The sequence below is a fragment of the Falco biarmicus genome, chromosome Z, assembly GCF_023638135.1.
Source record: "Falco biarmicus isolate bFalBia1 chromosome Z, bFalBia1.pri, whole genome shotgun sequence".
Lineage (NCBI taxonomy): Eukaryota > Metazoa > Chordata > Aves > Falconiformes > Falconidae > Falco > Falco biarmicus.
In genome coordinates this window covers 60,215,578-60,238,926 of record NC_079311.1, presented here as the reverse complement: position 1 = coordinate 60,238,926, position 23,349 = coordinate 60,215,578, and the positions used below count along the sequence as shown (strand labels likewise).

At 40.3% G+C, this 23,349-nt stretch overlaps 1 protein-coding gene across 1 annotated transcript in view; it reads right to left on the bottom strand.

Annotated features, from left to right (window-relative positions):
- SCAMP1 (secretory carrier membrane protein 1) overlaps positions 1-4,728 on the bottom strand; it is a 50,645-nt gene extending 45,917 nt beyond the window's left edge. The window contains exon 1 of the mRNA XM_056324469.1: positions 4,499-4,728. Coding sequence (XP_056180444.1) covers positions 4,499-4,555 — 57 coding nt within the window. The 5' untranslated portion in view covers positions 4,556-4,728. The remainder of the gene's footprint in view (positions 1-4,498) is intronic.
- Between the last annotated feature and the right edge of the window lie 18,621 nt (positions 4,729-23,349).

Sequence of the window (23,349 nt, the reverse complement as noted above, 5' to 3'; positions counted from 1 at the left end):
TATGATTTTAAAGACAGACAACTTAATTGGGTATATTTCAGTCAATAAAAGAATTCAAACTCAGTTACACACATAGACACAAACCAAAACTTTTTAATTCTAAAGCACAAACACTACAGAAACACTTTAAGTAATTAGGGTCCTGGTCCTTCAAAATAACTAAGACTTCTCTCTCTTCCTGTAAGTTTCTATCACTTCAGTTTCACTCGAGCAATCAAGGTATGAACTGTAGAGATTCTGCTGCCATACAAGGTAGCAGCCATCTGCAGCTTCAGCATCAAACCTTCAGCTTCTACTTCCTGTCAAACCAGATAATTTTGCGCTCGTGTGAGTCAGATTAAGTGTAATATCCAATTTATAACTGGAATTACCTCTGTAGTAGATTTAACTAAGATCCAAACAGCTGCTCGCTCTCTCCCCACCCCACAGTGGGATGTGGGAGAGAACTGGAAGGGTAAAAGTGAGAAAACTCCTGGGTTGAGATTAAAGAGTTTAATAGGTACAGCAAAAGCCACACATGCAACTAAAGCAAAACAAGGAATTCACTCACTACTTCCCACTGGCAGGCAGGTGTTCAGACACCTCCAGGAAAGCCGGGTTCCATCACTTGTAGTGGTTACTTGGAAGACAAATGCCGCAACTCCAAACATTCCTCTCCTTCCCACCACCCCACCCCACTCCTTCTCCCAGCTTTTATTGCTGAGCATGTTCTGTGGTGCAGAATACACCTTTGGTCAGTCGGGGTCAGCTGTGGCCCTTCCCAGCTTATTGTGCACCCTCAGTCTACTCACCAGTGGGATGATGGGAGAGGCAGGAAAGGCCTTGACTCTGTGTAAACCCCTATCAGCAATAACAAAAACATCCCTAAATTATCAACACTGTTTCCAGCACAAATCCAAAACACAGCCCCATACTAACTACTATGCAGAAAATTTCACTGTACCCCAGCCCAAACCAGCACAAAGCTCTAACATATGCTTAGCGCTAGTGACTCAAGTAATCCTGTGACCTTCATGGGGGCAATTCAGGTGCCTAACACCATTTTTAGATACCTTAGAGCACCTTAAACAGAATGGTAGCCATGACAGAACTACAAAAGATCCATGTCTTTTTGGAGTAACAACTTGATGCTAACCAGAATTTGGGTACCTAATCCCACCCAAAGAAACGACTCACATAACTAACATTACATTCATTTGAGAGTTTCCATGATTTCTGTCCTTACACACTAAAACTGAACATGACACAGGCTGTTCTGTTTAAGTCTTCACCCGTATCATACAGTGGTTTGGCTTTCACATATATATATTTTATTTTCACTCCTACCATAATATCTGTAGTAGTTGCTAATAAATAATTATCTCATATGTTTGGAGGACTGCAACATCCAGCCCTCAAACAATGTAATGTCTGTCAGCCAAGCCACAAAGGCCTGTGAAATTCATAGCTTTACTTAAAAAAAAAAATAATAATTTCTTCTCTTCGTAGTATCATTCACTTACAAAAGAAAAAAAAATCCACCACAGAACCAACACATTTTTATTGTAAATGAATTGCTGAATTGTTTCTGAGTAAATGAAACTTACTGGATTTTGAGAGACTGCTGTTTCATAACCTTTTATCTGTATCACTTCCCAAGACAGAAGACTACAGCTTTCATTATTAGTCTACTTTCATTTATGATACTTGAGGTCATGCCAAATGTGTCTTTCTACACAATGCTGCTATATCAAATTATAGCAGGATTATCACATTTGTATGGTATATGGATGCATTTTCTTCTGTACAACTTTAATACAATCAAAAGCTTTTCAACATTAGAATTTTACTTATCTGTTTCATTACCTCTTGTCTCTTAAATCGAATAATCTCTTTTTTGTTGGTACAGCATCCAAAGGACAGCTACTTTCAGAGGAATACTATGACTTCAAAAGCATACCAATCTTTGGGTTCAATTCAAGTTTGTTTATTAAAAAAAAAAAGTAGATGTTAAGTAGGCACTGCCTCAAAATCAGCAACATTTTAAGATCAAGCCAAGTAAGCTAATACCTGAAACAAAAAATTCTGTTTTTACAAACTAAATTTCATTACTTCCAGTAGATACCAAAACAGAAACACAATTTTAGGTTTCCAAAAGAATTAACTACCCAAAATATAACAAACTAGATGTTTCTGCTTTACCTTTATCTTCCCAGAGAGCACATTTATTTGGTTCAATATCAAGCAAGAACCTCTGCTAAAATATTTTTATTAAAAGACTAAAAACAGTCACAGAAAACCTCACAAGTAGATCACAGACAGCGGGTAAAATGAAAATATTTAAGAAAGAGCAGGATCTATATTTAGACCTTGGCAACAACTCTTCCACATAATGCCTGCTCCCCCCCTTCTCTGCCATACTATTTTGTGGTTTGACATTTGGACAGGCACTGCCTTCAAAAGTAAGGAAAATAACTAATCACATCATACATAACATTACCAAGCAAAGACAAATAAAAATAAGTTCATTTGAATGAGATGTTCAGACAACATGGCTTAGGTTTGTCAGTGTCCACCTGGAAATACTGGTTCGATCTGTAAAATACTTTAAAACACACAGTCAGACAAAATTGAAATGCAGACATGCATTAATACCCACTAATTTCAAAGCTGTTATGCCAACAAAGTGGCAGTCAAGGTTTGGCTTATACATGGAGGCCTTTCGCCCCCTCAAGTTAAAACATGTGGATAAGTAAAGGTATGCAAGATTACCTTTTGTCAGCAGTGGAACATGAAGGAAGTTAGAAAGGACTGAAGGAAGTGAAAAAAGCCTCTGAAAAAGGAAAAGTATACAGCTTTCCTAAACCAACTTCTGCAAATAAAAAACCTAGAACTGTGTTTAACAGCGAGCTTCAAGTTACAGAGAAGTTGTTATAGAGTCCTTTTATCGTGATGAGCTGCAGATGAGAAGTAGAACGTGGATTCTCCCTCACAGCTACAAGAAGTCTTTCCCCTGAAGAGAAACTGGAATCAACTACTGCACTTTAAGCAATCTCTACAAACCAGAAGTATGGCTGAGGTAGGTCCCTAGCTCAGGTCTCAGAAACACTATGTAGGACAAGTTTCCTGGGCTGATGAACAATGCAGGGGCAAGCATACTGCTTCCAATACCCCTAACTGTGCTGGGTATCTCTACACAATAAATTTTACTAATGTTATTTTCATAATTATTAGAAAAAGTCAGGGAAAGCATCACATATCTTTGTTGCTGAAGTCACATTCTAGAACAATGACACCTTTTCAGCACTTGGTGCCAAAAGGTATTTAAAAGAACAGCGCTCAGTGCCACTGGTACCAGTCCAAATTATTGTTGGCGGCAACCTCAAGGCCAGGGCTGCTGTTCCTCTGGGAAGTCGTAACACTCTGTAAAACATCAAGTAAAAACAGAGTGCCTAGCCTAAGGAATACTACTGACTGAATTTTACGACCATAAAAACTAAACTAATGACTCAGACTCCAATGAATAAATGTCAGTAATGCTATGCTTCCACCAGCTACCTGCACATAATTATGCTTGAAATGCGACAGCTCAATTTTTAAAATGCCTAATTATTCCAGCTGACATTGTAAACTCACTGCCGTATACTATGTGCGTGCTTTAAAGGGTCATCATGAAATAAAATGCAACCCAAAAAAAAAGCTCAGTTAAGATTATTAAAGTAAGTAGCTCAATAAATTAGTTGAACTAGATTCAAATAACAAAGGAAGAAAAGGACAGGAAGCATGCAAGGAGGTCAGCTTATTTTGACAGCTAAGCCAGAACAGTGGATGAACAAACAATTCTCAGCTGTATGACAAATCAATAGTGCAAAACTTAAATGCAAAATGCCGCATTTTGAGATGCAGGGTAGAACTTATGCCGAGACATCAGCATCCTGCATGTTTCAGAAATAACATAAATAAACATCCAAGCTTGACAGAGGCTGGGAGGAAACCAGAGAGGAAAAAGAAGGTAAATTCCCTAAGCTTAACTATCTGGGTCAGTCAAACGGAAGAAAAAGAAGACTGTAGTAGTATTATACACGCACAAAGTTACCGCCAAAATAAAGAAACGTTTTTCTCTTCAAAATAACTCACCTGAAACTCGATTTGCGTTATTTTAGCAACAGAAGGACACATGAAAACCCGAACTTTTGAAACGGCCGTGCCCGTTCCTAGGGCTTCCGGTAACACTGCTTGTCCTACCAGCCTGCTGGAGCCGCCACGACCCCGCAGCCTCCCGGCGGGCTGCCCCCCGGCACTGCTGCCGGCCCCCGGAACACTGCGCTGCCCCACGGCGCCGGCCCTTCCCCACCTGCCGCAGCAGGCAGCGGCCCCGCGCACGCCGCGGGAGAAGGGCCGGGGTCCCTCCCTCCCTCCCCCGGGGCGCCCACGGCTCGGCGCAGCCCGCTCTCCCTCCGCCGCGACACCGAGCAAGTCTCACGGTCGCCCACCGCCCCCTCCCCGCCCCAAGCCTCACCTTGAAGGGGTTGCTGAGGTCCGGGTCGGCGAAGGGGTTGCTGTCGAAGTCCGACATGGTGGGGACAGGCGAGCGCTGCGATCACCGGGTGGCGGCTCTTCCCCTGCGGCGCCCCCGACACTCGCCGGCTCCTCAGCTCCCCGCCCCCCGGCCCGCCGCTGTCGCCGGCCGCTACGGCCCAGGCCCAGGCCCGAGCCCGCCCCCTCCGCCACCGACCAGCCACGGAGCGCTGACCTCCCAAAATGGCCGCCCCGGAAGTGAGGTTACGGGGCGGGACGGGCCTGGAAGGTAGGGGGAGCGCCCATTCCCCGGGGCAGGCTGGAGGCAGCGCGGGGGCGGGGGCAGGGCTTGGGAGAGCCCATTCCTGGGGCGGGGAGGGAGGCGGACCCGCCGTAGTGAGGGCGGTTGGGCATGCGCTGCCCTCGCCGCTCCGTCTGGGCGGACGGGGGCGATGGGGGGCTCTGTCCCGCCTCCCTCGCTTGCCAGCACCAGCCAGGAGCCGTGGGGGAAGGAGGCCCGGGGCTTCCCGCCTCGGGGGGCGGGCCCAGCGCAAGGCGTGCGGACGTTGCCAAGGGCTATGGCCGGAGCGGGGCTCTGAGGCGCCGGCTGGGCCGCAGTGGGCGCTACTTGGTAGCCACGCCTCGGGGCTACTCGGGGCGGACGGTGCCCGAAGGGAAGAGGTGCGCGGCCCCTCCGTCCCTGCCCGCCTCAGAGCGCGTCCCTGCCCGCCTCAGAGCGCGTCGGGGCGGCCCGCCTCATCTGGGGAGTGATAGTGGGCGTGCGAAGGTAGCAAGGAGGCCTTCAGGTTTGAGGCTTCTTTAGTAAAACACAGACTGACTCTCCTGCTGGCTTCTCCTGTTGGCATAATAAATAGCCTGCAAAACACATGGCTATCCCGATGTCTGGTGTGCAGGTTCAAGCAAGGTAGCCTTGGCCCGTAGCCTTGACTCATGGTCACAAAATCCTGCTTCCATGCGTGGGGATATTAAAAAGGCTTCTTGGAAGTGTTCAACCATTTACTACTGTCTAAAAGAGTTCAAATACCTCCCGACACTGCAGTTTGAAGGACCCGGTCTGAATGATGACAATAAATGGGAGCAGCTGTTTGAAGCACTGAAGAACCTTTGGTTCAGAGATGCGGTTGAAATCTGAAAGCCCATATCTACATTGATGCAACCCTTTTGAAACCAGAGAATCCTGAATTTCTTTACATTCTTCCTAAAGACATTATTTAAATTGTCATGTAAATGCAGAAAAGGAGACATTTGGGGCATGTCAGATGAAATTGCTATGAGAATAAAACTGGTCTTTTAACTTTTCAGTGTTCAAATGTGATTTCTTCCCATGTAATGAACATAGACTAACTGTGGGGCGCACTGCCTACAATTTTTTGACCATTGACTCAGAGTGGTAACATTCCTATGTATTTTAGTAGCTGAATGTGTGTCATTACTCTGATCTTGACACTGGGAGTTATTACAAGGGTGGTGTTCTGTCAACAAGCCAGGAAAAATCCTACATGTACATGAGAATCGATTTTGCATGGATCAGTAAAGAACACAATAATTGCTTCAGGGTTGCTCTAAATTTATGCAGAAGTTTCTCAATTATTTGTGAAGGACTGTTAGAAACAAGATGGTATGCAAATTCTACAAATTATAAAAGCGTAGTTTCTAAACAACAAAACATTTCCAACTTTTTTGTTCCTGTGAAGTGTTAAATGCTTCATACTTAATGCAAAGGCAGCTGTTGTACAATCAACAAAAGTACATTACAATATTAGTCACAGTCATTCATATAGCTCACTTACAGTGACAGCAAATTAAATCATGTTGTTTTCCAATATTCACCCATGTCTCAATAGATCATAGCTCAGTGGTACGTGATGATAGTTCAAAAGCTGTGTGCATTGGCAGCTGTGTATTTGCTCCTCTTTCAGCTGAACATGAATGAATGTATGCATGCATGAATGAATGAACATTTGCCTGGAAAGACTATCTTTTCCTGTGTGGTTGCTTGTGCTTCAAATCACGGACATTGTGACATTTCTCTGATCATAATTTGTGCACAGTTAAAGGGGAATAATCTGTCATCTCATATAAGTTTCAAGGCAATAATGAAAATACATTACGACATTTTTGGATAGGATAATAAGAATTTTACAGTTAAATGATAGAACTCCATAGTGCATCTTTGCTTGCTACTAACCAACTGACTGCAAGCTAATAGAAGGTGAGAATTAATTTATGCTTCCAACTAAATGAGCAGTTTGTACTGTATATAAACAATATGGGCAATATAAATGGTCATCATTTGATGCTGAAGGTTGACATTGTCGGTTGTTTTCCTCATCTTCCAAAGGAGTTTCAGAATTAGAAGAGAGACATGATTAACCAAGGATGCCCCCCATGCCCCCCCCGCCCCCCACCAACATGTCCTCTGTACACCATGCTTTCCAAATAGTATAATTTAATTTTTTTGTAGGAATTACCTACTTGCAATTAATTGTTTCTAATTGTAGTACAAGATGTAGCTCATAAATACATCTATGTGATTTTTAGTAAGTTCACTGAAAAATACATTCTAGTACAGAATAGCTGACATTATTCAGATAAAATTATCTCTCTCAACTAAAAATTCCCCAGCCTCCTCAAATTGGTTTTTTTTCAGCGGTTTTCAATAATTCTGAAATTGCCTTCCTATCAAAGGAAATTATCTTAATCTGAGTTAGCCATTTTCTTAGAAGAGTTTAAACTTCAACAAACAGTAGATTTGAACTACTTTCATGAGAAGTTTGTGTTTGAGAGGTCTTGCGTAAAGAATTGGCTTGATATTAGTCCTTCAAGTCCTCCCTCTCTTGGACTTGGTATTATTCCTCAAGTTTTCTCAATTTTCTATCACTTGTGGAATTTACAGCATTTATGCCAACTTCAGATGGTGGCAAGGAGTGCTAAGATCAGTTGAGAGGAAAATGCATTCTTTTTTTTTAATGCAAAATGTTTGAATGCTGAGTAGACAACCAAGTGGTCTGTCTTGGTCAGCTCTCTGTCACAGTAAAAGTAGGTCACAGTTTTACAGAGGATGGACCTTCAAAAAATGAAACCAAGCTGTGACAAATAAGCCCTAAACACTAAGAAGTGTTTCCTTTCATAAAATGGAGCGGTCTGTGTAAGCAGCATCAAATGCAAGCATAATTAATTTTTAGAAGAAAGCAGGGATGGAGAATGTCAGCGTGCCACATGAACACAGAACTAAGGCTCTACTACAGAAGTTGGACAAAATGATTGGCACAGAAGACTCAATGACTGCTAGAAACTCATGCAGTAGAAACAACAGAACTTTATGGTAGTATAAGTGCCATGGTTTAACCCAGGCCGGCAGCTAAGCACCCCACAACCCCTTGCTCACTCCCCTTCACCCAGACAGATGGGAAGGAGAATCAGAAAGGAATGTAAAACTCAGGTTTGAGATAAGAACAATTTAATGGGTAAAGCAAAAGCCACACATGCAGGCAAGGCAAAGCAAGGAATTCACTCACCACTTCCCATGGGCAGGCAGATGTTCAGCTGTAGAGGAATGTAGCTGGGTTAATTAGCATTGATAATATACAGCTGTGAGTTGGCTTCAGGGGCGGTGGGTTGGCTGATGTAGATAAGGTGCAGCTGTGGCTGCTTCTTTTAAGTGGTTGAGAGCCAAAGAAGAGAGGGCAGCTGAGGAAGAGAGAGAAGGAAGAAGCAAGAGAAAAGGGAGTGTGTGCCCTGGGTGAGGAGAGACTAGGGGAGGGCAGCAGAGGGACTGGCATGAAGAGTAAGTATGTTGTGGTAAAAGACCTTGTTGCAGCTGGCTAGTTTGGAGAGTGCTGCAATATTTGGCCATCCCCAGGGCAGCTGGGCTCCATCACATGTACCAGTTACTCAGGAAGACAAATGCCATAATGCCAAATGTCCCCCCCTTCCTTCTTCTTCCCCCAGTTTATATACATGACATCATATGGTATGGAATATCTCTATGGCTAGCTTGGGTCACCTGTCCTGGCTGTGTCCCCTCCCAATTTCCAGTGCCCCTCCAGCCCTCTGGCTGGCAGGGCCCAAGGAACTGAAAAGTCTTTGATTTAGTATAAACATCACCCAGTAACAACTAAAACCATCAGTGTGCTGTCAACATTGTTCTCACATCGGAGCCAAAACACAGCACTGTACTAACTACTGAGAAGAACATTAACTCTATCCCAGCTGAAACCAGGACAAAGTTATATCTTCAAATTAGGTCATGTGTAGATACTAATTTTAAAGTCTTGCTGAACATTTAGAAGACATCTAGTCTGTAAGGTAAAACTTTACCTTAGGAGTTATTCCATAACAGCTTCTGGAAAATTTAAAATGCCAAGAACCTTTTTGTAGATCTTACAGCAGAGACATTTACTAGCAAATTGTTGAAGAAGTTTTAACTTAGGACTGAGGGAAAAGAAGTGTGATAAACAGGCTTTTCAATATAATACTTGAAGGATATGAGCTGCAGTATTCCCCAAAATCTTTTGCCTCAGTTTAAAAGAAAAATGTGTGGAGAAGAGAGGAGAAAGGGCAGAAATGACAAATTCAGAACTCCAAAAATCTGCTACATACAGACTTCCCATTTAACCTCTCTTTCACTTTCTTACAATCAATGAACCCCTGATTCCACAAAATAAATTCAGTTTTAGTGTGATGACTGCTGAATCAAAATCTCCATGTTTCCATCATGCAAAGTGTTGAGCTAGTATAAATGTGTTTTGATAGTCTGAAGAGGTAGCTTTAGTCTTTTTCTGGGAGTGTGGCAGCTTTGCCGGTTCTATTGTCAGAAGGTACACTTGCACCCTTTCCTGAGTAGGACCAGCTCAGCCAGTGCACGGTGGTGGTGCATGACCAAGCCAGACCTCTGGGGTCACCTAACAAGTGCAACAGTGAACACTGACAGACTGGTGGTCATCTTGCCCTTTTCATGAGAACACTGCTGAGCTGACTGCTGACTGCTCTCTGAGGCCCAACACTTAGATTTTCCCATTGCATTCCAGAACTGTAGCAGAATGTTTGGAACTCTCTGTGGACAGCTTACCCCTTTGGAGGTAGGAGAAGGATTCCCAGGACAGTAGCTGAATTGCAGCAGGGAATGGGTAACCGATACATAGCCAGGTTGTGGCCATTTTGCCAAAGGTCAGTCTAGTACTGCCAGTGATCTCGTGCCCTGCATGCCCATGCTCTACCCCACTGTCTTGCTGTGTGACTAACCCACGCTGACGTAAGGACGTGTGCATCCAGCCATTGTTCTTCATGCCCCTCAGGAGAATCAGAACTGAACGTTAGTTCACAGCAGAGGACAAACATCTCATATTTGCTGCTTGGAGTAACTGATTTCACTGAAGTCCAGGTGCTCTAAGGGCATGCTGTGTAATAATAAAACTGGGTCATTCTTGGCTTGAGCAAAGATTTACTTTTGCTGACCTAGAATGATATTGCTTAATGTAATGTCTTTCAAAACAAAGGTTATATATGAGGTATAAAAGCTGTCTCCACTGGTACCATTAGTTTCTGCCACTTTTCATATTTCCCTTAGTCCTATTCTGCTCTATCTGTTCTGGCACTCCACAAAGAGTAGATCATCAGCAAACCATCCTTCCCTCTGCTTCTTTTCCCTATGGACCAGTCATTGCTCAAGGAGTAAAGCCCTTCACCCATGGCAGGGGATGCCTGTATTTCAGGAACATGCTGGCAGAGCATAGCTATCAACAGCAAGGTGTCTTCCATGTTTCTGCCAGAGTGGATTTGTCTGCTTGTTTCCATCCCACAGGCAGCAAAGGTAAGCATTAGCACAGAGCCCAGTAATCAGCACTGGCCAAGACAGCACATGTAATTGTGTAAGAAGAGTTATTCCTGCTGAAAGAAGACTTGTGTGTCCATCTGGCAGGGGACAGAACAGCAGCAATTTTCCCCCTCTTGTCTAATGAGTTGTGACGCCTGTGGATGAAGCCACAGACTGCCATAAAAGCTGCCTTTGAGAGGATGGCTAACCTACTGTGGAAGCCAGTGCATGGGAGCAATGGATAATAAGCTACAGTCGTGAAGGAAGATACAGCAAAGCAAACACATGCTATTTGGGCAGGGGAAGAGCATTCCAGGCAGCTGTGGAGTGAAGCCAAGTGGCACTAGCAGTCTGTGCTGCTTGCATATGTTCCTGTACCAACTGAAGAGTGGGAGAGAGAGCAGAAGCTAAGGCAGGTGATAAAAGAGCTAGTTCAGGCAGTGAGCAGACCTCAGTCTCACCAGTCTCCTCTTCCCAATGTGTTATCTCTTGCAGTATTATACCACAGATGCTTGGCTTCAGTGTTACCGAAATCTCGGAATGAAGAACTTACCGACACCAATGTGATGTAGATAAGCAGGCACTTCTTTATTGACGGCCGGGTGCGTGAGTGAGTCCTCTCACGATCAACGCACGCCAGGTCTCAAAATCAGACACCATATATAGAACTTAATCATACATATTCATTAAGTATTCATGCATAACCATGATATTTCCCGTAAATCATTAACATATTCTCCTCCTATATCCGATTCTGCGCAGTAAAGCTTAGAAAGGTCTAGAAATGGGTCTGGGGTACGATTTGGATAGGTGGTACATGAGTCGGTGGTCGCAATCTCCCCCTGCCGGAATTACCTTTTACTAAAGTTCACGATTTCTTGGCAGGCATCTACAAGCTGTTCCAGTCGACTCTCCCCAGTTCCCATTAATCTCATATTCTGACATTTCAATACACCTCTGCATACAGAAGACTGGTTAAATACAAAGAAACCTTTCAACCCTAAAGTTATTACCTATGTTTTAACAATAGTTCCAGCCCCTTCTTCTAGCCTTGGTACAGGACGTACAGAAGATCTCATAACAACTTTTACTGTGTAGCTATAAGTTTCTTATAATTTTTTTTTCTTATTCTTCTATATTTTAGTTTTATTAAATGATTTTATAAAATCAATTAATCAATCAAATAAAGTCAATCAATCTTAACTTATTAACAAATCAATAACATCAGCAGCCCTTTTCCTACACCTACCCAACCTCTTCTCATGTCTGCACCCCTCAAGAAGAGGTACACTGGTGGACTTCAGTGGGAATTGTCTAGACGGTAGCAGGACTTGTGCTATCATCCTTTCCAGACTAATGATTCTGGCAAATAACCTTTCAGTGTCTCATCCTTTCCCATTTAAAACTGTACATAAACAGTGGAATCTAAATAGTTGTCTGCATTTTCTGTTTTGCATTGCTTTTAATCACTCATATTTTCTTCATTGAGTGATTATTAAGTTGTCATTTTTAAGCAATTAGATTCCAATTAGAAAGCAATTGAATTGCATTGCTGGGATCTGGAAAACAATTCAGGGAGGAATCTGTATACATATAAGTATTAAGTGATTCAGAACAGGGGTCCTCAAATGTCAGGAGATCTGTTCTGCAAAAAGTAAGACAAGGAAAAAAGGTTGAGAACAAAAAGATGTAGAGAATGACAGTTTCTTGGTTTCATTTCAACAATACACAGTTTTGCAGAACAAATGTGGGATTTTGCATAAAACAGCTCAGAGTGCATCCTTCACAGTTTGCCTCTCCCAATCCTGATGCACAGGTGCAAGTAGTTACTAATCTTCACACAAAGCCCAACAATATATTGAGAATGTTTAGGCTTGGGGCAACCTAGTCTGCTGTCATTCCATCTCTACATGTACCTACTCTCCCTGTATGTGACCATTAGTGGACAAGAAGGCTTATGCCTGGCACAGAGGGTCTGAATACAGCTGCATCAGGACACATGCAGGTGTCATCAGGCAAGAATCCATACATCTGCTACTGCGGTTGCCACTCAGTCAAAACCAAAAATTATGTATTGCTTTTGCAGTGTTGAATAGTGTCCTGGCAGTGAAGTAGCACTTTAAGGACACTTGTTTCTAGCCAGCAGCACAGGGGAAGTCTAATATTACAAACAGAAGGCCAGTTGTTCCAAAGAGGCCAGTCCACAGGGAGCCCCACAGGGAAAAAGGACGGACAAGTGAATTGCTGCACACAGAGCAGTCAGAGCATCAGGCTTCTTGCCATCCAAAAACTTCTACCATTAGCTCTTGGTAAGTGAACAGTGGTGGGAAAGTGCCCATGTGTCTGAACTGACTCAAACCTGTACTCCAAGGTAATATGACAATCCAGAACTGCAAACATGGAACTACAGCTTGAGACAATGAGGGAAATTTAAGTCAGTCATCTGCAGTCTGAAGATACATCTCTGATATAAAAAAGGTAATTCCAAGATTAGATCTAAGGATCAGCTGGTGAAATTGGTCTTGCAGATTACCACATTGCTGGGGAGATGTGGTGTGGTAGAAATACTCTGAAGGCTGCCATAGCAGACATGAAGTGAAGCTGACAGAAGGATCCATATCTGTATGATTTAAACATTAAATAGGAAAGATACAGAGTTGAAGGAAAATAAGGCAGATTTTGGTTTAATTTGGATAAACATGATTCTTATGTGTTGATGTCTGCTTTTTATATAAAGAAGAAAAAGGTGTGATTCCCAGAAATGCAGAAGGTGCAGAGATGACAGTAAACCATAAGTTAGGTAATCAGATATCCCAGTTTGGGTAGGACTGTTTTTTTTTAATGACATACAGATTTTTTCCTGTTTTTCTTTGCTCAAAATATAGTCCTGAGAATTTTTCTAGGGCAGTGGCAGAACCAGGAACAGTGGCCTATCACATGTAGTAGGCACATGAGCTAAAGCAGAGGGTATATATTCAATATATGGCATCCCATTACAAAATAATCCATAGGAACAATAGCTTTCACGATGCTCTGCAAACCTTCCTTTTGTGGACAAAACCAACAAAAACCAGATGGTTGTCTATTGGTGATGGCATATATAATGTGGAGTTTGTATTCTCCTTTACAAGCGTTTATGTTCTTATGGGAGTTGCATATGGGGTTTAGGAAAGCACATCCATTTAAGGGCTGACTTTTGAAAAATCTTTTGCATCTTACTTCCATACTTAAAAAGGTCTGTAGGAAAGGGGAGGGAACTGAGCAAGCAGCGGGCATGGACACAGAAAAGAGCTGTGGAAGTTTCTCATAACTACTCATGCACGCAGCTGTAGAGACAGCACAGTTTGAAATGAGAGACTTATATTGCACAAGGCTTCATATTAAAAAAATACTCTGAATTTTTTAAATAAATTACTCTTTCCTTTGAATCTGCCCTTTGACATTCATAACAGGTTATTAATCAGATCCTTAAAAGGAAAAACATCTTGGCAGAACTAAAAAAAAGCACCCACTCATTCTTTTGAGAGGCTTATTTTCAGAAGGGGCAAATTATGCATATGAAAAATAACAGATTTCAGCATGCAGATTAGACTTCCTCTGAAAAAGATGAAACATAAATGAAATGTTTGTTAAACATGTGCCTCTTCAGATTTAAAGCCAATTAGAAAAGATGAATATTTTATCTTAAAAATGCAGTAATTTCTCTCTCTTTTCTAATAACAGTAGCTCAATGCATGCTTTCAATAGGGTAAGTACTGTCACTTTAAAGCACCACAGATCTCTGGAGGGAAGGATTTCAACATTGATTCCATTTTGTACTGATTCCTTATTAGGACAGATATGTTTTAAAAATGGGGTGGGTGGGGGGTGTTGAGAATAAAAGAAATCAGGCATATCACTAAATCTAACTGTGGGAAAGAAATACAAGGGAACCAGATTAGTCTATTTTTTTGTGGCCCTGATCTGTTGTTTACAGAAGTGTTGTAATTACAACGTTTAAAATGTTAACAGTTACCAAAAGTCAGTTCATTCAATGGTTGAACCAAGCCTCACTGGAAACATAGCAAAAGTGGTAGAAAAAACATATATATTGCTGCCTTTGAAAAACATTCTGGGACTCTGAAACATTACATAAAAGGGAAGCAAAATTATTAGCTCAGAAGTTTAAAGTTATTCAAGCCCATATAAGCTAAGAAAGCCTGCAATTCATAAGAAAGAAATTTCTTATTAGGGTCACATCCCTTGTCCCCCATGTAAAAAAGTGCTTTTTCAATAGTTCCAAAAGTAGCTCTTCAAATTAGATTACAGAATTGGCCAAGAATGTCCATTAATCTCCATTCTGACCCATTGCCTTTCTTGACCATGTAGCCATTCATGTGCACGATAACACAAAAATTACATCACAAGATACTTTTATATACTGATAAACTTTTAAGATCAACAGCAAGACAAGGGAAGGGACTGTCCCCCTGCACTGGGCACTGGTGAGGCTGCACCTCGAACCCTGTGTTCAGGTTTGGGCCCCTCACTGCAGGAGGGACGTAGAGGGGCTGCAGCGTGTCCAGGGAAGGGCCACGGGGCTGGGGAAGGGTCTGGAGCACAAGGCTTGTGAGGAGCAGCTGAGGGAACTGGGGTGGTTCAGCCTGGAGAGGAGGAGGCTCAGGGGGGACCTTACTGCTCTCTACAGCTGCCTGAGAGGAGGATGGAGGCAGGTGGGGGTGGGTCTCTTCTCCCAAACGACAAGTGACAGGATGAGAGGAAACAGCCTCAAGTTACACTGGGGGGTGGGGGGGTGGGGGTGGGGTTGGATTGGATGTTAGGAAAAACGTCTTCACTGAAAGGGTGGTCAAGCACTGGAACAGGCTGCCCAGGGAGGTGGTGGAATCACTGTCCGTGGAGATATTTGAAAAAATGCATAGATGTGGTGCTTAGGGGCATGATTTAGTAATGGACTTGTGAGTCTTGGCTTAATGGTTGGACTTGATGATCTTAGAGGCCTTTTCCAGTCTAAATGATTCTATGATTCTTTGATTATCTAAAAAAAAAATAGGTACAGAAATCCAGGACTTCATAAAAATACTTGGCTTTATAGACAATGATGCCAACTCTGAACAGCTAATGGTAAGCATGCTAAACTTAAATCAGTATTCCCTTTGAAATACCTGAGTACAAGGGTGCAGCAAGCTCTGCGCAGTACTTGAAAATGCAATTGGAGATCTGAAGTGTTGGGGAGAAAACATGCAGGTCCTTGGTGAACAAGATTGGCCATTCACAAAGTTAATGTTTTTGTTTTGCCAAGGATATTCTTAGTTCAGTCTTTCCATAAGCATTGCAGATGAAGCAGAGAATACTTTTAACATTTATGTGGAACAAAGAGTGATAGATAGAGTATAGACTTAGTGCAGATCTATTAAAATGCATTGCCAAACCATTGCAAATATTGTATGGCATCATTATTACTGTGTGGTAGAGTTGTAGTGCATGCAGAGTGCTCTTCCCCAGCCAAATACGGTGTGCTCATCAAAAGAAAAAAAATGAGAGGTATTCACCATTAGAATCCTGTGAATCAATACAAATCAAGCTTTTCCCCTTAGAAAATTTGATCTGTCCTTTAGAAAACTAATTTATGAATCTGAAACAGAACCCCAAAATAAATGTAAGCCTCTCTAGCCACGGACAGTGCTGGAGTGCAGCTCATAACCAGGTATTACAAAGTGCTAGATACTACTCTTTGATGTGTCTCAGGGGCATTTTTAGCAGAATTTAAGAATTTATTTTTCATCCACTAGTGTCTATCAGTATCCTAGACTATTAATGTCTACAGACTAGCAGCATGGTTTAAGTGCTCTAAGTGGCCAGCAAAAGATGGGATAGTCAACTACTATTTTAGTTCTCAAAGCACATTTCCCTTGAAAACTCCACCCTCTCTTCCATGTTTTTATATTACCATTTGATAGGTGTGTCTGGTTTGATAAACAGCATGACACTTTCACTAAGTTCAATAAAGTCAAGTCATCAGAAGTTACATGATCTGATGGTGTGAAGAAGCTCACTTTGAAACATGGTACCACCCTGTTAAACAAACTTAATGATTACATTACTGCATAGTGCTTGCTAAACATTGATGAGCTTGTTACTTTAATGATGGGTGTTCTATCTTTGACACTTGAGAGGGGGCACCTATTACTATTTCTTTGGGTCATCCTTTTTCCACCCCAGCCAGGGCCCTACATGCTGCCAGAGCACCAGGATCCCCTCTGGAGAGGAACAACTAGCTGTCCCTGTTCCCAGCCCCACCAACAAAACTTGGGGGCAGGTCAGCAGTTGATCAGCCCAGCAACCCCATTGCCTAGCCCAGGCTGCCAGCACTATTCTGACTGGCCTGGCATCTTTGCTTCCAGCAAAAACTCTTGGTGTCGTGGTATCAGTGCAGCTAGATCTTGCTGTGTTGTTTGAGCCCTGTCTAAAATGGTTAAAATATGTCCCAAAGAAGGAGCAAAAGGACCCAGAAGAGATTATCTCAGTTCAGTAGTATGTTTTGAGCTATCTTGGGCTCAGGGAGGTTTGAGGAAAGGAAGCCTGATAGCAGACAATCCTGACACCTATCTTTTCACATTGTTTAATAATTTTGATCTCTATTTACTGGATTTCCTTGGTTCTGTCAAGCAGGTCTGTGTTGGGTTTTTTTTCTTAAAAAGACTTCATTTTTTCTGGTTTTTGTGGTATAATAACTCTGTAGAGATCCAAGAAAGAAGATAGATATTATTAGCCATCAGTCAGAAAGTACTGTTAGGAAAAATTGTGGAATGAAGACATAAATATGTAAGCAACAGACTCCACTGGGGTTCATCAAATGCCTGAAAGTAAATACTGGTCACAAAATAGCAGGTGAGAGTTGAGTTCCTAGCACCTTGACTCCTAGGAAGAAGTATGGTTATATGCTGGACATCAACAGTATAGATGAAACTCATTACATAAACAAGAGTTTGTGAAAGTAATGGCTTGCTTTCACTGAGAAGAATGGCCTTTGCATATGTTATGTTAAAGAAGAACTAGCTAATAGCCTGTTTCACACATGGAGTACTTCTGTGAGTTTTTTGTTAATAAGCAAATGTTCCTTCAATTTTTGTCCAAGTGGTTATTCCAACATGTCTGTCAAATACTGCTTATCCTTAGAAATCTGCCTTCAACAGTTTTCTCAGTATTTATGCCTCATCTTCCTTCCAATTCCATCCACAGAAATAAATAGCAAAGGGAAGAATTAAATTTTTTACTACTGTTGGTGGATGTACAACTCCATTCCTTTAGAAACAGACTTCCGTTCACACCATACAAATGTGCTGTCCTACAGGATGATTAATATGTTTGGTAATGGCACTGTAGGGTCTGGACTGTTCACTGTTTTACTGCTATGAGATGCGACAGCAAAAATAGTAATAAAAGGGCTCCATATTTGTTGCTTTTCTGATTTCTAAACTTAGACCAGCTTTCCAAGAATGGGGGATTTGGCTATGTTTTTAGCTTCTAGAAAATGTATAGAGAATATATTCTTAGGCTCAAAGAAATTTCTATTTTTGGTACAGACTACAAATGCAACTCAAAATTGCTTAGTTTTTTCATGCTGTATGAATCAGAAGAAAATTCATATTTACATCCAGTGAAAATTTGAATAATATAGAAGCCAAATGTGATACAGAACACAAAAAGAAAAATTTTGAATCAAGAATACTGTTTTTGTAAGATTTCTATTGAAAAGCGTAGTTGCATCGTGAAACATTTCTTCTACAATTTGCAATATTTATAGTAACAGAATAAAGAAGCTCTATACTTTCTACTTCATGCCCATGTCCTTGCTGTGAGATGCATTTAACATTTGAGAAATAGTTAGCAACTAAACAATACCATTCCTATTTTTGTGAAAGGGCATCTATTGGAGCATTGTAAAGATGCTGAGAAAATGGCATTAACAAAATAACATATTTGGTATTTAATTCAGAGGAACATTTATGGGGAAAGTACAACAGAAGAGTAAGTACTCCATCCACATAGTAACTGAGAAATGTTAAAAAGTGATGCAGTTTCACCTAGATATCCCATTCAAAAGATAAGTTTGGTCAGTGGTTTTGCCAAGCATTTTCAATGAAACATGAAGTGAAGTAAAAATGTTAGCAATATGCAGTCATAGTGGCCTCCTTTCTTCCCACCCTAAGAGCTAAAAACCCTCAGCAAGGCTTTCATCATCTTCTATCTCATTTACTGTAACAACCTTTACCAAACTAATTCATTTTTCACTGCTCATATCTTCCCAGAATGCTGTTGCAAAATTCATTTCCATGTCAGGTTTGCAGCCCTACATGAGCTCTCCCTTCTCCATCACATCCTGTGTAAAGTAGGGCCAGTGTAACATTACATTTCACACTGTTATCTGGGACAACAGTACTATCTAATTATATAAAGATTAAAATGTTCCATGAAACAGATAGTACTGAGCTTGTGCTGTTTGGCAAATTTTGAAATAAGAGTTGTGATCTGCATTAGCTCATTCTCATCTTTTGCTCTTGGTTCATATTTGCAATCCACACTTCATAAATTTACAGACTTTGAATTTTGTCTTTTAAAAGCATAGCCTTGAGATAATACACTACAAAACAATTTCCATTGCCTTTGCACGTTTCAGATTTCTGTATGAAATTTCATAAGGTAAATAGCTTTATCACTGTGCTTTCTAAGAAGTTTTTTTTGTAGAGGTCTGCTTTTAAAAATTCCTATTACTGATAGTTATATTTAAATACATCTATTCAAAATATGTTATCTAAGGTTGTATGCCATGAATAAATTATTCCCCTTGTTTCGAGGCTTAGGCAATTTTAATTTGAGTCTGAGTGAAAACATATCTCTCCTCTTCATCTTTCTATGTATATTTAAATGTGTATATGTATTTATATATTATATTTATATTGGCTAATTCCATATTGCCCAAAGTGCCATGTACTGCCACTTGTGCTTTTAAATTCCAGAGGCTCTTTCCTGCTTGCCATAATTTTTATACTGAAAGTTTTGGGATGAGCTACATTGCAGGATTGAGGTCAGAAAGTTCTGTTCCATCAGTGTTTCTGAAGTGTTTCCCCCAGGAATTCTGTGGCAGCACTGCCCTGGTTTGTCCTGCTGCCGCATTGTTTCAGTTGTCTATTTTGTGTATTAACTTACAATTTAATCTTTATCAGCTGTTTAACTATTTTTATAGAGTTCTTTAAGATGTTTCTGTAGGTTAAGAGAGATTCAGGAAAAAAAGATACTGAAGTCAAACTATTCATTTAAAGCCCTGAAATTCACCAGGTTATCTCACTGTAAATGTAAATTTAATGTAAATAAATAAAAAAAAATTTAAAAATTGTAAATTTTTGCATTTACATCAGAGTAAGTAATTGCCATTCTGTATTTCACTGAAACATGTCCTCCTTCTTTCAAACCATTGGTGCCAAAATATCTAAGCTTATTATCTATACACTTGAGAAGTAATCTGTCATCCTTTACTGTTTCAAGCCACAATGCCGTATCTGTGGGTTACAGTATTTTAATTCATATCCTCATTGCTGGAAAAAAAGCTTTTATTTCCTATAATCCTTCCCAGCTTTATTACGTATATTGTATGAAGAACATAAAGTCATAAGCATATAATGAAATCTTCATTTCCAAACAACTGAAGAGTCATTATTTTAAGGTTCTTTCTGAAATTTCATCTCCCCAAAACAGCTTCCTTCTATATTCTGAATAGAAGAGGATATCCTCAAATACTTTTCCTTTTTCTTAGTTAAAGTAGTAGGCCTGTCAGTAGTTCTAGAACTCTGTATCTTATGTAAATATTTTATCTTGCATACAAGCCTTCTTTCTTTTCTAAAGTTAGTTTACTTTTAGTAAACTTTAGTTATAATATTTTTTTATCTGAATTCCAGGATTTTTATGAAAGTGTTTATTTGAAAGTATTCCTTAAAGAAAAAAGGCTTGCAAATTGCTGTCTTTAAGAAGTCTTCCATCTGATTTGTGTATCAAAGCTGTGTTTGTCTGATGGAAGAAGCCTAATAAGTGTGTTGTTGCATTTCAAGACTGGATTGCATATATTTGCCCGCAATGAAATCTACATACGTAACCACCTGACTGAGGGTGTTTGTTAGTTATGAGATTACCCTATTTCTTTTGTGTTATTGGATCCTCTATTCCCTCTCTTTTATTACATATCAAAACAGGCATTTCCAGACTCTGAAGTATGTTGGCTTCCAGGCTTCTAGTCTCTGCTGGGATATACTTAAAAAATGCCTTTGAACTCCGTTAATCTTGAGTCAGGGGTTTAAGGCTTGGGATATGTGGAGACGTCAGGGATGGTCTGGCTTATTTTGCACATACCGAAATGTTTGAGTGTTGAACATGTTTGAATGCTGGGCAGAAAAACTGTGGTATTTTGAGTGAAATTGCAAGTAAAATACAGATATACTCTAAAGACAGCCTATTAGTTTCTTAATAGTATTACTAAAATTATTAGGCAGAAAATGTCAGCGTTTCACATGTAAGTTTTTGGGTTATCCTTCATCTGAAAATATCTCATGTAAGAGATAAAAAAGCCACTTCAAGGTCCTTTGCTCTCCATGTAGCTCTGTGGTTTGCATTGCATAAAGGCATGTTGCTTTTCTAGCCATTTATTGCTTTAAGGGAAATTTTTTACTTGCAGAGTATACAAAGTATTTACTTTATAGCAGGACCTTTTTAAGACATACAGCCACATTAGTTTGCTATTATGTGTGCAACAAGCAAGTTGGGAATTAAGTGAGATCTGTTTGTCTAATATTAGCCAAGAAAGCAGTATAACATGCTAGGTTTGGCATATTTGGAACATAAATAATAAAACAAATTTTAAAGCTATTAGCGTTAAAAAAGTAAGTCTCTTAGATGAATCTCATAGTTTTACTAAAGGGTCATCTAGCTTCTTAGAGGGAGCTGGCAAAAGGACATATGAATTCTGCCTTAAACATTTCCTAAAGAATTGCCATTATGCAATGTGTGTGCATCAATACCCCTTAAAAATACCATGTTCCTCCATGTTTCAAGGAATAAGTGTAGAGATGAGAGACCATATTAGTGCCCTAAATGAGGGAAAACTTGCCACATTACCTAAATTACATTATTAGGGACCAGAAAATTTATAAAGGGAGAATGCTTCCAATTACAGAGAAAGCTTTCAAGTTCATCCTTCATTAAACAGCTTGCGATCTGTTGTTACTCTCAAAGCCAAAGGAAAGCAGGCTGCATGAGTTCTTCTGGTTCTCCAGTTAAGATAATGTGGTATCCATCTTTTGATTACATCAAGATCCTATGCATTTTAATCCGAACACTTCTAACGGAACTACAGAGAAAACACACAGCCTTCCCTGTTTGCTAGTATCTTCCTGGTGTCACCCTCTTACTAGTCTTCTTCAACCCTTGCAGGAGCTACCATCCACATAAAGGGTATTTTTGTGCAACAGAAAAGGGGTGCCCTGAACACCACGACTACTTTTCACCACAGAAGCATAACCCAGCATCTGACACTGGCCAAAGCATGCATTACACCACAGCTTCGTTTCTACCTATTTCTGTATTTAGAGGATGCTTGTTATGAGGACATCTTCTGAGTGATACAAGCTTAGAGTAGAATGAGCAGTCAGGAAACTTAGGAGGCCATGTATGGAAGCTCGTGCATCCTGTTAGTATTCTGGAATCCATATGTCTCTCATTACACCCATTAATTTAGCAAGCAATATACCCTAAATGGTTATATTCTTGCTGGTATTGTTACTTATCCTGTAGAATTCAGATTTTCAAGACTTGAATGCCACAAAAGGATTGTACTTTCCCCCATTTTTTTAAAGAATATTAGACTTTAGGGTAAATATTCTGGATTATCCAAATAGATCCTAAAGCCAAGACAGGAGAAACTGTTGAAGAGTGGCACGTGGCACAGCTTACAGGTAAAAGCGGTAAGAATGTGTGGCTGAAACGGAATTATTATTTTGGAATTCTAGTCATGAAGACATAAGTAATTTATAGTTCTGTGTGTGACCTGTGCATTTCCCTTCTGATTTCAAATACAACTGTATGTCATGTACTCAGTTCTGTATATACTAACATGTAATATGTGTAATGTACAATGTATAATGTATAAAATATAGCAAATTATTATCATACTAAAGCATTACTATTATACACTACTATACAACATTGTTATTATTCTGTATACAACATTAAAAACATATAATAAAAATACATGTTATGTTATTAGTATTTAACATATAATGTGTAATATAGAATATCAATATAGGAATCCCTTGCATGAAGTTTAAACGGAAAAACAGCTGGTCTGAGACATAAATAAGTAATAATTTAAATCCTATATGATATTTATTTATGTATCGTGCCAGTTTTCAGTTTCCAATGTATAATCATTTTTCCATTCAAAACAGTAAGAACTGTTTGGTTAATGCCTGATACAGGCTAGAAAGAGCTTTGGAAACGGTTTTAAGATACATTTACACAACACAATACAGCAAGAGAAACATCTGCCCACTGTTTCCTAAATGCCTATTTTCATTCCTTCTTCTAAGCTGAATCCAGGTATCACATTTGGAAATATTAAACCTGTTAGACACTAAACTGGGAAGAGAACCCAAAACAACGCAGAAACCTTGATACTCCTCATTCATGTAATTCATTAAGTGCAGTATATGTAATTGCTTGTATCAGCCAATCTTGTTGTCACAACCATTGTACTGCTCAACAGAAATAACATGCTACCACATTAATACATCAGATGTGGCACAACTGAAAGGTAGCACTTTCATACACTTTGCTGGTCTGTAAGAGTATCCAGTAAGTACTGCCTGATAAAGCAAGTACATAAGAAAGGAATTATATTGCAGGTACAGATAAATGTATATACTGAATATCTGTGAATTTGAAAGGCCTTTCTACTCAGCTGACAAAACTTT